General features: G+C 32.4%; 1 protein-coding gene across 1 annotated transcript; it reads right to left on the minus strand.

The window, feature by feature from the left end:
- Positions 1 to 1,863: 1,863 nt before the first annotated feature.
- LOC128555105 (uncharacterized) lies at positions 1,864 to 12,432 on the minus strand. The gene is made up of 8 exons (XM_053536552.1): positions 12,353 to 12,432; positions 9,211 to 9,279; positions 8,858 to 8,933; positions 8,208 to 8,335; positions 5,922 to 5,962; positions 4,761 to 4,827; positions 4,240 to 4,320; positions 1,864 to 3,033 (listed from the first exon to the last, which is right to left on the minus strand). Exons 3-8 carry the CDS (start codon positions 8,900 to 8,902, stop codon positions 2,736 to 2,738), a joined length of 660 nt encoding a protein of 219 aa, XP_053392527.1. The 5' UTR covers positions 8,903 to 8,933; positions 9,211 to 9,279; positions 12,353 to 12,432; the 3' UTR covers positions 1,864 to 2,735.

Genomic DNA, 12,432 nt, shown 5'->3' on the forward strand with positions numbered 1-12,432 from the left:
TTGCAATGGCGTAATCTTTCAATATTTCTCATTTTATTTAATTCATATCTCCGTTTCTTAGTCTTAATACGATTTTTATAAGTAGTTTTATAAGTACACATTTCTATCCTATTGGCATCGTTTTTACACATATTATATTTATATATTTATTAACAGACGACACATAAATCTGTTTTGCATTTAAACACTCGTTGTCAAACCATTCAGCTTTTTTACATAAAGAATCACTCGGCCTTGGCCTGTTTGAAACTACTACATGTTTGCAAAATAATGGTTCAGCAACACATTTTATAATATTTGTAAAATTGACAATACATAAATTTGCTTCATTTCTACATGTAAAGTTAATATCTCGAGTAATATCATTCAAAGCAGGCAATTTTGAAATCAAACCACGTCTAAAACTATCACGTAGGTCATCATTCCATTTTATTTGAGTTCGGCAGTACGGAGCGTCATTACAATTATTCGCATTATTACATAAAATTGAAAAGGAAATGGGCGCGTGATCTGACCAGACAGAAAACGGTTCAATTTAAAAATTGTTTATACAACAAAAATCACAATCTCTTAAAAGCAAGTAATCAATAACGCTCGCTCCCATTGTACTAGCATAAGTATAATTGCCGACGTTGTAGTCACTACCTAATCGGCCGTTGGCGATACGGAATGAATTAGCTTTACACAAATCAAGCAGTTTTAATCCTTGGTTATTATGTACAGTATCCATCGAAACTCGACCTAAAGGCATATCTGGACCGTATGTATCATTGTTTATATAATCAATTAATCTATCATGTAAAATGTAATCCTTTCTATCCCCGTTACCTACTCGAGCATTCCAATCGCCAGTTAACAATACAATACCACGTGATTCGTACATATGTATGTCATTTTGTAATAAAGTAAATAGGTCGTCTGTAATAAAATTGTAGGCAGGTGAGTTTTCAACCCATATATATACACCTGCAATAAATACATCGTCTTTCATATTGAAAAACGTTTTATCAGCTTTGAGCCATATGATTGTATCATGATGATTTTGAACAATTTTAATTCCTTTCTTAACTGAATCTTTTATATAAATCACAATGCCACCACTACAACGCTTAGCTCTCCTATTTTGAAATTTCCTATAAAAGTTATAACACTTATAACCACTTATATCAAATTTAGATGTGCTGTGGGCCCATGATTCAAACAGGAATACAATGTCATATTTTGATATTTTATCTACAAATTCACTATCTTCCAACTTAGATCGGTTCAGTCCATTAATGTTCCACGATAGAACCGATAGTCCAGCCTCACCGCACCGCTACCCACGGCTATCACGCACTGGCGCCCCGTTCACATAGAGCGTGTCATAACTCAACCAGGCTGACCTACCCTCCCGTTTCGCCGCCTTAAGTTTGGGGATGAGTGCCTTTCTGCGCGCGACGATCTCAGGTGGGAATTGCTCGTGCAAAAAGAAGTCAAAGAACAACTAAAAGTTAGTAAGTAAAGTAAGAAAATGTTACACTTAACGAAAAGCTTTATTTAATAACAGCATAATAAGATACATTGATCCTACTTATTGCACTGAATAAATATTGCTTACAAAAAAGTGTCCACCATTTTTTTTCTGATAATGAATTAAATTAACGACCGTGATGAAATTCACAACGAGTCTTGTCATAAACAATCTGTGTAAAAATAACACCTGCGTAGTATGATAAAACAAAAGAACTATACTAGCCGAAATTCGAAACATCCCTCGAAAGTTTTTTTTTATTTCTTTGACGTAACAAATAATACTTTTGAAATGTCATTCATGTTAAAATAACATTTTCAAAAACATATCGAGAGACGGAATGGTACGAATTATTACCTCTACCGACTTTCAAAATGTCACAAAATACTCATGGATGTTTTGTTTTTCATAAACGTGCACATATCGCGGTTATAAAGGTACAAAATTATTTCTGATATTTTGTGATCAAATATCGGGCCAAATTTAAATTTAGTGCTATGATATGGCAGAGTTGAGAAATCGTTTTGCTTTCGTCATGACTTTCCTGCCTTGTAACGAAATTCATTTGATATTTTGTGACCTTTTTTGAAAACTGGCTTAAGGTAGAAAAATGAATTTAAAGATATCCTAACCCTATTCAATTTCATTGAAAACTTAATTTGTCATTTAAGATATATTGCTCTAAACATGTGAGATGTGTAAAAAAAAAGCTATTTATACATGCCACATGGAAGATACTGCAAAAATACCGAGGTACCTGATTAGTTTCGTTAAGTGTATCTAAGTTATCACACTTTTGGCAGTAACAAAATAACTCTTTCTGTTCAGCGGTAAGACAGTGTCAGGTTTAACATATACATTTATTGAATAAAGATAAAATCTACATATAAAGCACTGTTTATAAACAATTAGGTAAAAAATGAATGATGCAATCCAGGTTTGACCAATAATATTTTTAACGTTTTTTTCACATATTAAGTCTTCTGAAAAAGCTCCAGGTTTACTAATACTCTTGTCGTTACCTTGTGATGTATATCACCAATTTAATTTAAAACTCATCAACGTCACTTTCATCACAAACATTTCTATACATTCTTTTAATTTACGTAAACTGCACAATTACAAAATAAAAACAATCTGAATACATTTCTGTCTATATTAGTCATCAATACAAAATGATCAACAGAACGAAGATCAGCAATCAGCATACAACGATATGCTTTTAAATTTCAGTACTCTCTAAATCTTCAGAAAAGGCTTCATTTATAAATGCTGCAGCAGTGTTTGGAGAGTGAGATGTATCACCAAGATCATCATCATCGTCACTGATCTTGTCGAGACTTTCTTTAGATTTACGCATGGCATGAAGATTCAGAGTAGCACTAAGAAGATCTTCACTGGATACAGAGTGGAACGTATCATCATTATACATGTCGAGAGTGACCTCCCTTTCTTCCATACGATCATACACGGTATTCTGATCGTCGACAACGTTTTCATCCAAGTTAATGTCATCAGAACTAAAGAAATATAAGCAATAACAGTTAATAAAATTTCAATCATGTTAAAAAGCCATCCAGCTGACTTACGGAAGGTTGGTGGTCCTACTAAGGTGTCCATCTAGGAGGGGCACCTGGGTTCTTGCACCGCCATAATAAAGCTGGAAAATAGCCAAATGACGAAGTAGTTGTGCTTTGTAACTTTTAAACCATATATGACATATATTTGAGATTACTCTCAAATTTCAAATGCCTGCCATATAATATTATATTTCACAGTGCTTATACTGTGACATACATCATATTTTCATTGGAATATTAAATGGACGTATTGCATGTAAATTGTCTGAAACGACGAAATAGATATTCCTTTAAATAACATATTAAGTATCTACACTCAAGGACTATGAAACGCTTACTTCATACATTGCAAAAACATGTATGCAGATATTTGCATATTCACTTATTGTTATTCATTAAATCTGATCCACGTTAGTGATTTCTTCAACAACCCCCCTACAATATCTTACTCGTCATTTTGAATTATTCATAATATCTGTAAAAGGAGTATACAGTTGTCTAAATTCATGAAAATGGACCAAATGTGACTGCGTTATTCGACATTGAAATGGCTGATAATGCAGATAGACTCCATCTAAAACATTCTAGCCTTTTATTCTTGTCGAAAGTATGTTTCTCTTAAAACCGCGTCTTGGAAAGCTGTAAAGCCGTAGTCATACTATCAGGTATCAAGGACTAGGTATTACCAAGTTTTTAAAACGTAGGAAAAAAGCAATATACATAGAAAAAAGACGTGTAAGGGGCCGTTATACAGGTAACGATGCTTTCCCCAGACACATTTGTTTTTAACACCAGCACGTAAACGTAAAAGAGATCACGTCAACGTCTCATAAGTTTGTTTCACACCGTAAACTCGACTGACCATTCTATTACTGAAATTTGTCCATTTATTAGCGGTGTAACGACTAAAGCAGATATTCCTACAACAATATATCTGTACATCCAAGTAAAAGTAATCCAAATACGAGCTTTGTGAGCTTTACTCATGTCTTGTATAGCGCAGAAAACAACCTTAATACCCTTATTTACTATACATATTTCTTAGATATAGCTACTAGTACATAGAGAATTGTCTTCGATCAAATTTTGCAAATGTTAGATGAAGCGTTTTAAAGTCCTTGAGCGAATGTAGCCTATTATTGTCACCTTGCAATACTGGCACTGTCTACGTTAGCTTCTTGGATGTTATCACATGGATTGATATCAGCATTTAACAGGGGATTATTCCTGAAATAAAACATCTGTTATCTGTAGATTCAATACTTTTATAATATTTAGATATATTTAAAGTACTTGGTTATATTTTATATATTGTTATTATGAAGCAACTTTACTTCTTGTCTTTGGGTAGAATGTTCAATTTTAGATTTATTAATATACACGTTAATTATTTACACGATAAAATTGATAAAACATTCATGACTTAAAATGGCAGCTTATATACACTAAAATACACTTTTCGATCAAGCAATTAAGTACATGTATTATAAATTTATGTGTATACTGCTTGTTTTTAGTATTGACTTTCAGCCATCAAAGATATGTTCAATATAGACCAGTCATATAAACACAAATATTAACAGGTGACTTACATAAGGATTCATTAAATAAATAATAATATATAATCATACACAAAACTCTTTTGTTAGATGTACTACATTGCTTACTGTTTAGAGTATAGGTTGCTTCCTGGTATTGCTGCATCTTTTTGTTCATGCACATGCATTTCCATGTCTACAAAAGAGCAAAAAGTATTTAAATTTTACAGATGCAGTACATTGTTTTCAGTACAATTAAACTTATCTTTTGTTTAAAACTGTATGTTTCTTCGTTGTTAAGTGCAAAGTATTGACTTCTTTATACACTTGTAAAAAGTTGAGAAGGACTTTAAGTTATTACCATATTGTTGCGTTAAAACAATTAAAGTATGTACATCTATATTTTTCATACCATAGTTATTTTTCCGTAATCGAACCTTAGTGAATGTCTTGCCGGTCCATAGTCAACACTATTTGCCTAAGATCCGAAGGACCAAGAACTTATTGTTTTGACTGTTTGTTGGCAAGTCATTCAGTAAGTGTTTCATTACATAATATGTCATCAAAATAAAGAAAAAAAGAAGAAAAAAAGCAATACAGTATGGTAAAGGTCACGGTATTAGTTTTAGACCTATTATAGCTCTAAATGTTTACAAACAAAACAACCAGAAAAGGCAACATATCCTGTTATTTGAAACCTCGTTTTAAAACTCAGTCTTTTTGTCAGTTGGTAAAAGAATTTATTTCAATACTAAAGAATATTTCACAAGAATTAGAAACATGAAGAGGTAAAAAATAAGCTGAAAATACAATGTAATTAATTCTTCCTTCAGTGAAAAATGCCCAATATCACATGTGAAAATATTTAAAGGAATATATGGACAGATGTTGCTCAAAATAAATTCCACTCACTCACTCTGTATACTATAAGAGCCATAATCATGAACGTGAAAATCTACGATTCCATTTCTATCGCGCATTTCTCACCTAAAACGCGCATTTCAGTAAATGGGTACCAATAGAAGGATGGCATGTATATGATATGATGATAGAACAAAAGTATGAAATTAGATGTTACAAATCAATTATGTGTCCCAGATTACCTGATATAAATCAATTTAATCAAATTTGTAAAATAAGTATAGCATAATTCAAAGGTAACGGAATGGCGGAAAGTTTTAACCATCAAAATTCTCGGACTCTATGAACCTAAAATGCATGACTGTGATCAACATAAAATGTATGTGACAACATATAACAACCCTCACTTTTTCAGCTCTTATTCATTACCTGGTGTGTTGATAATGGCTGCCTTAAGTTTCCTTCTAAACCTGAAATTTAGATTAAAAAAAGTTTTAATCCAATTTCCGAGAAATTGCAAGGAAAATACGACATCAATAAGGATATTTCCTCATCGCAAAAATCTAACTAATTTTGTTAAAATCTTCAGTCATACTAATTAAACTCCAATGTTACCTACTTGGTTTCCAATTGTCACAGGAATGTCTTACACTTTTCAAAAAATTGAAAAATAATCAAGACAGCATAGTAGGATTAGGTGACTGTGCACATTAAACGGGACCCTATTTTTAAGAAAAATACTGAATTTATGCAAGAAAATTTTGTGAAATTCAAGACGGAACAAAGCAAACTCTAGGATACAACCACGTGCATTGCAACACGCTGGTCAGGTCAATCTGTCTCACTTGGTGATTTTCAATCTGTACACATAATGTTTCGGAATTTAGTAGGTACATATTTAGTTATTTTTTATGGGTGGTTAATCAGATTTAAGTCAAGTAATGAATTTATTTTAAACTTAAAAACTTACTTGTGTTCACCGAGTTCTTAATACTTGTTAGATTTTCACTGGAAGTATTCTTAAAACTTTATTTTCTTATCCTAGTTGCATAAATCTGATAAACGTACGTCACCCAAAGAATGATATTAATATAAGAACTATTGTTTTATAGCTGTCAAAATTTGCACTGATAATCATATATAATAATTATGTTAATAATATGTTTATTTACAAAAGCAAGTGTGTAAAACTATTATTTATCTTGGTTGTGCAACGATAGACAGGAAATAAATGAATGTGGAAGCTACACATGGTTTAAAAACTTGTCCTTTTGTTCAGAATGTTAAAATATCGCAATATCTACCAAATGTAAATGTAAATCGAGAATGAAAAGAAATACTCCGGTTTTCGAACGCTTTCATTTTAAAGAAGGATAATTACAAAATTTACAAAAAAATTATATTAAAACATATATTTGAAAAAAGATCCAACTTTATGCCATGGGTCTTTTTGTTTCTTTAATGAATCACTGAGAGAATACACGAAAAATTGCTTAAAAATGATTGACCACCTATATACATATGTATCATTCAAATCTATTTTAGAAGAAAATTTAGCTAGCAGAGATGACTGCTTACTTGAAGCAAATTATATGTTAAGTAGGATATTCTCAAATGAGCGGAAACATGAATTTATTAGCCCTGACTTATGTAGCTGAGGAGTACTAAGAAATAACCTATCATGTTGATTAACAAACTCAAAGCAATGATTACTTCCCTTAGCGCATACTTAATCACTATGTACAGTCATAAATACCACGTGACCATGAAAATCACATCACCGTTGGAAAGAAAAATTCAAATAATATTATCTATTTTAGACTTCATAAATTCATTTTATCATCCACATTATCCTTAAATCTATGAAATATACTAAAAAGATATTTTCATAGTTAAAATTTAATATCAAATGACAAGTAAAATGACTCATCAAAATCGTGACAAAAATGCTTCTTTTAGAGGCTTCTACACTGTAAGGGAGACTACCGAGTAAGAGGCTGGTTGATTAATTGCAGAAATGAAACTATCTGAAGAACGAGATTGAAACGCTGAAACGAAGGCACCATCACCTAATCCTCCGAAGAAATCTGGCAGACTCTACTGCAAGGCCGTATTTACAGGCTACAAGAGAAGCTTGCCCAATCAGTATTAACGATATCGGATGAAGAAGAAGCGTTAGATTTCTGGTCATTTTGGATCATGAATATGAATATAACGGTTTCGCTACAGTCGGTACTAGTGGGTATCGCAATTTCGTAGCGTCTTTTATGAACATTCTTATTCAAACTGAGTCTTCTATCTTCTACTTAAAAGGATATTCTTATAGAGTTTGTTCTACATAACTGAATAGATACAGCTACTAGATTTAATCTGAAAATGTATAACTCCGAAACGGTTGAAAAGACGTCATATTGCTCGTCCGCATTCTGCATATGTCTGCATAACATTTTGTTATCAATAAGCAATGGACACATCGTGCTACAAATACTATAGAAACATGCTTAGCAAAAATCGACGGAAAGGATAATGCGCAAGCAAGTAATAGATATATACAGTTACTGATAAAATTGAACTCACAAAGGGAAAATAAGAGGAAATAAGAGGAAATCCTAAAATGGCGGGCTAGCCGTTTTATCAGTATATTTACTGTCCTTCTGTGTAAAGTACTATTTACATAAAATGCATGGGTCTATTATATAAACAATACATTCTTACTTATTTCTTGCAGAAAGAGCTATAAATATAATGACTGTGATTATAAGTGCTTCTGCCACAGACACTGCAACCAAAATAAACGTCAGCTTCTTAGAACCTGCTTCTGCGTCATCTTTTGACATGGTTTGCTGAAATTTGATTGTTTCCGTTTGAAAAGCATCGCATGAACATCACAGGACTGTTTAATTTACGTTATAGTAAAATGAATTATAATATGTCAACATAAGCAGTTTAGAATGCACTCAATATTAACATAAATAATTCTAAGATGCCTTAATACGATCAAAATTTTAAGCTTCTTAAAATGTATTTTATGATTATTACTAATTCTAACTACAATTTTTACTTTCCATGTCTTATTAGCATAGATAATCTTCTACTCAAAGAATTTATATAAAATCTACATCGATCACATTTTATATGTATACTAAACAAAGTAGACTTACTAAAAACACATGATTTTCATAAAATCAAATTTCAAATCAGCTGATATAAACTTCTGCGCATTGAGATCAAGGCTTTTAAAATTGTACTTATACATATATACTCCAATGATTTATGCATTCAGCTGACTGTATAAATATTTTGCTTTAAATGAAACAGTTTGTTGCGCAGACAGTTTATGTATATTCCTATTTAATAAAACTTACTTGAGACACTCTCATCACATTGTACTTGTTTTGTAACTCAACCATCTTTCCGCTGTTCGCTTGCTTGTCAAACAACCTATCATTCGAAGTTCTTTGTTTTATCATATTCAGATCAAAGGGTTTGTCGCAATTTCAATGTTATATATACTCAAAATACTTTAGTAACAGAACATGAACTTATAAAAATGTACTTTTTAATAATTCCTTGTGCATATTTAAGTTGTAGTGAATTATTCTAGACAATTAATACTAGTACTTTGAAACTGATATCAATGCAACTGCCTTTACTTTAAGGGAAAATCTAAGTAAATTATTTCCGACCATTTTAGCGGGAAATGAAACAAAGGACTTACTCTATAGCTTCTTTGCCCGACAGAACTGCCTGAGTTTCCTTATCAACAACGTGAAATTTCAAATCTGAACTGCAAGAAATGAGTAATCGATAAATCAAACTAAAATACGGAACGTACCGAACGGTCATGGAAACGACTGACAGATAGTCCGTCGGCAAAATAAAATGTTCATAAAACCGTCTGAAGTAAGAAAAACTATAAGATTCTTTCACTAGTTGTAGGTGCAGATGGGAATATCTGGCTCGAGGGTAACTGTTTAGGCGGTAACGAGGCTCCTGCCGAGTTACCATCTAAACAGTTTCCCGAGAGCCAGATATTCTTATATGCACCTACAGCAAGTGATCGAATCTTTTTCTTGCATACCATATTCAAGAAATACTTGTAAAAATAAAGTCAATTTAACGTCTTTTTTGTTAGAACTATTTCTTATATAGTAGCGCATTTAAACAAAGCGTGGGAAACCAAAGTCCGTAAACAGGAAAGACGTCATAACGTTTCAAAAGACAAATGGCAAAGCTTAGTTCCGGTTTTATTTTATCAGTTGCAGAGTAACGTTATGATTTTTTGATAAATCGAGAAATATACTATCAGCAACAAAGAGGAACTGTCGAGGTATTGGATTTTTATTCCGTTTTATGAAATAAAATATAAATTACTACATAAATTTTCTACAAATATGTAGTTCGTTATACGTCATTTACAGCACAAGAGTCATCTTACACCCCGGGGTGTAAGATGGATTTTTCCAACACCGATAAAATTCCGGAAATCACCGTCTGGTATGCAAGAAATGATTTCGATTATCGTCTTGTCATGTAGTGATGAAACAATAGAAGCAGAGCATATCAATACTTAAAGATGTTTTTCGCAATTATTTCTAGCGGACAGAATTTTTTGTAACTTTGCATATTTATAAATTGATGTATGACAAGTTGAAATAAAAAATAAAAATGATAGGTACCCGTGCTTCTTTTTTCAATATTCAAAGTTTATTAAGAACACTAAATCGGTATTTTTGTCTGAAGAAACAATACATACATGTCATAATAAAACTACTGCAAACAACTATTTATTCAAAGTTTCACTCTGATGTTACTGTTTATGCATCAAAATTAATGAAACCACTATAACTATGCATAAAATGCCAACATATAGATATATTAACTCGGAAAAATTACTCTTGACAGATGTCGAAAGTATCTGAAACTGAGAAAAACACGAAGTATTTCTTAATGATATGAAAAATCTAGCGGACAGAATTTTACCAAATTTTATATTATGTAAGCTAGAACTAAGACAAAAAAAAACTAAACCAAAAAAAAAGAAAAAACAATATCAACCCGTGCTTGTTTTCAAGAAAAATTAAAAAATATTCACTCCACCCACAAAAGTATTTTTTCATTACCCCACCCACCTAAAATTATGAACATTTTTTTTTCTTACAAAACAAATTGCACAATGTTATTATCAGTTTCTTAACCAATTTTCTTACTCACATGTAGAATAATGCTCCTTTAAGGTTGCATGCCTCTAGGTCAAATACTTTTTGAGATACGTGCTACACAAGCTATCACATGCCATTTACGTATATATTTAACCACGTCAAGGGTCATAAATCTGTTTTTACTGAGTGAAACCTCAAATAAAAGCACTGGTGCACAACTTCGCATGCTGAATTTAATTCTTGTGTGGTTTCATGACTCTTGGCGCATATACTTTTGAGGTACATGCGACAAAAATGTTTAGACTCTTTATGTACAATTTGACTGTCAAGGGCCATAACTCTGGTGTCACTACGTGAAATGCAGGATGGGGCACAAAAAGTATAACAACATTTTTAGGAAGTCACATCTGAACTTGAAGGAGATAGATCTACGTTAAGATTTTCTGGAATTTTATTTGACTTGGAGTCGGCTGCATTATTACTGGACGAAATAGTTTACTTTCATATTGGCTGTCCACAATGTATTCGATTCGAGCACTTCCTAGGACTACTCCTCCAATAAAACACCATCACTTTTAAAGGTAAAATATGGATGCACGACCTATATTGTCAGTACATTCGATACTTTTTGCGCGAGTGCGCTGCATATCAGACAATTATGCACTTTCGGCGGCTAATCCTGAACTTTACAGTGGTTATCGCTTGCTGCGCGATTGAGTTGCGCACAAAATATTGTGATGAACTCCTTTAACACACGCTGAACGTCTGGGGAGCAAAGAATGCCATGGCATATATGAATGGAAATACACTTTCTTGCATTCCGGACGGAAGGTTTTCAACGGTGCCGGAAAACTCCATCTTATCCCCGGGATGTAAGATGACTTTCGTGCTTTACATGACACGAAACTAACTATTCAGTAGATCGTGGACTTTTTTTTACGTATTTCTGTAAAACTAGATAAAAATCAAGTACCTTAATAGTTCTTTTTTGTCCTATCTAATATATTTTTTTGAATTTTAAAAATAAAACAACGTTATTTTCTGTAATTCCATTAATGTTACGCTGCAGATGATTAAATAAAAGCGGGACTCTATGCGTAGTTATACCAGACGTCTTTCCTGTTTACAAACGTATTACTGTGAGAGAAGAGTTTTTAATGATTACATTTTTACTACTTATATTGAATATGGCAAGCAAGAAAACGATTCTGTCACAAGTTGTAGATGGGAATACCTTGCTCTTGGGAACAGTTTATGCGGTAACTTTTCGCCTATTACGAGGGCTGATCAAAAGTAGCATAGACTTTTGCTGAAGTAAACATTTACCATCGAGCCAGATAATTCCATCTGCACCTATGCCAAGAGAAATAATCTTAAAAGTGTAAATACATTTTGACGCTGACGTTGTTTCAAGAGTAGAAGACGTTGTTCAAAATGACTTTTGTCTATAATTGGCAAAAAAAAAAAAAAAAAAAAAAAAAAGAAGAAGAAGAAAGTTCGAAGTTTCGGAAAAGAAACACTGACAGGTAATAAAAAGAATCTTTCATTTGTGTCTTTCCACGCTGACTATAATAAACTCTTTGAAAGAGAAAATGACAATATACTAGGAGGAACCTCGTATTTAATTGTATTATTCAAGCAACTCCATAAAATAATAGGGAAAAAACACTCATGCAAAATTCCGATATTTTGAAATACCTTTGCGGGTTTAAAACCCCGTTTTCTTTGTGATCCTCGAGACTGTCAAACACAGCAGAATATCCTAGTATTCCACTTAA

This window comes from Mercenaria mercenaria, chromosome 2 (genome assembly GCF_021730395.1).
Source record: "Mercenaria mercenaria strain notata chromosome 2, MADL_Memer_1, whole genome shotgun sequence".
NCBI classification, from domain to species: Eukaryota; Metazoa; Mollusca; class Bivalvia; order Venerida; family Veneridae; genus Mercenaria; species Mercenaria mercenaria.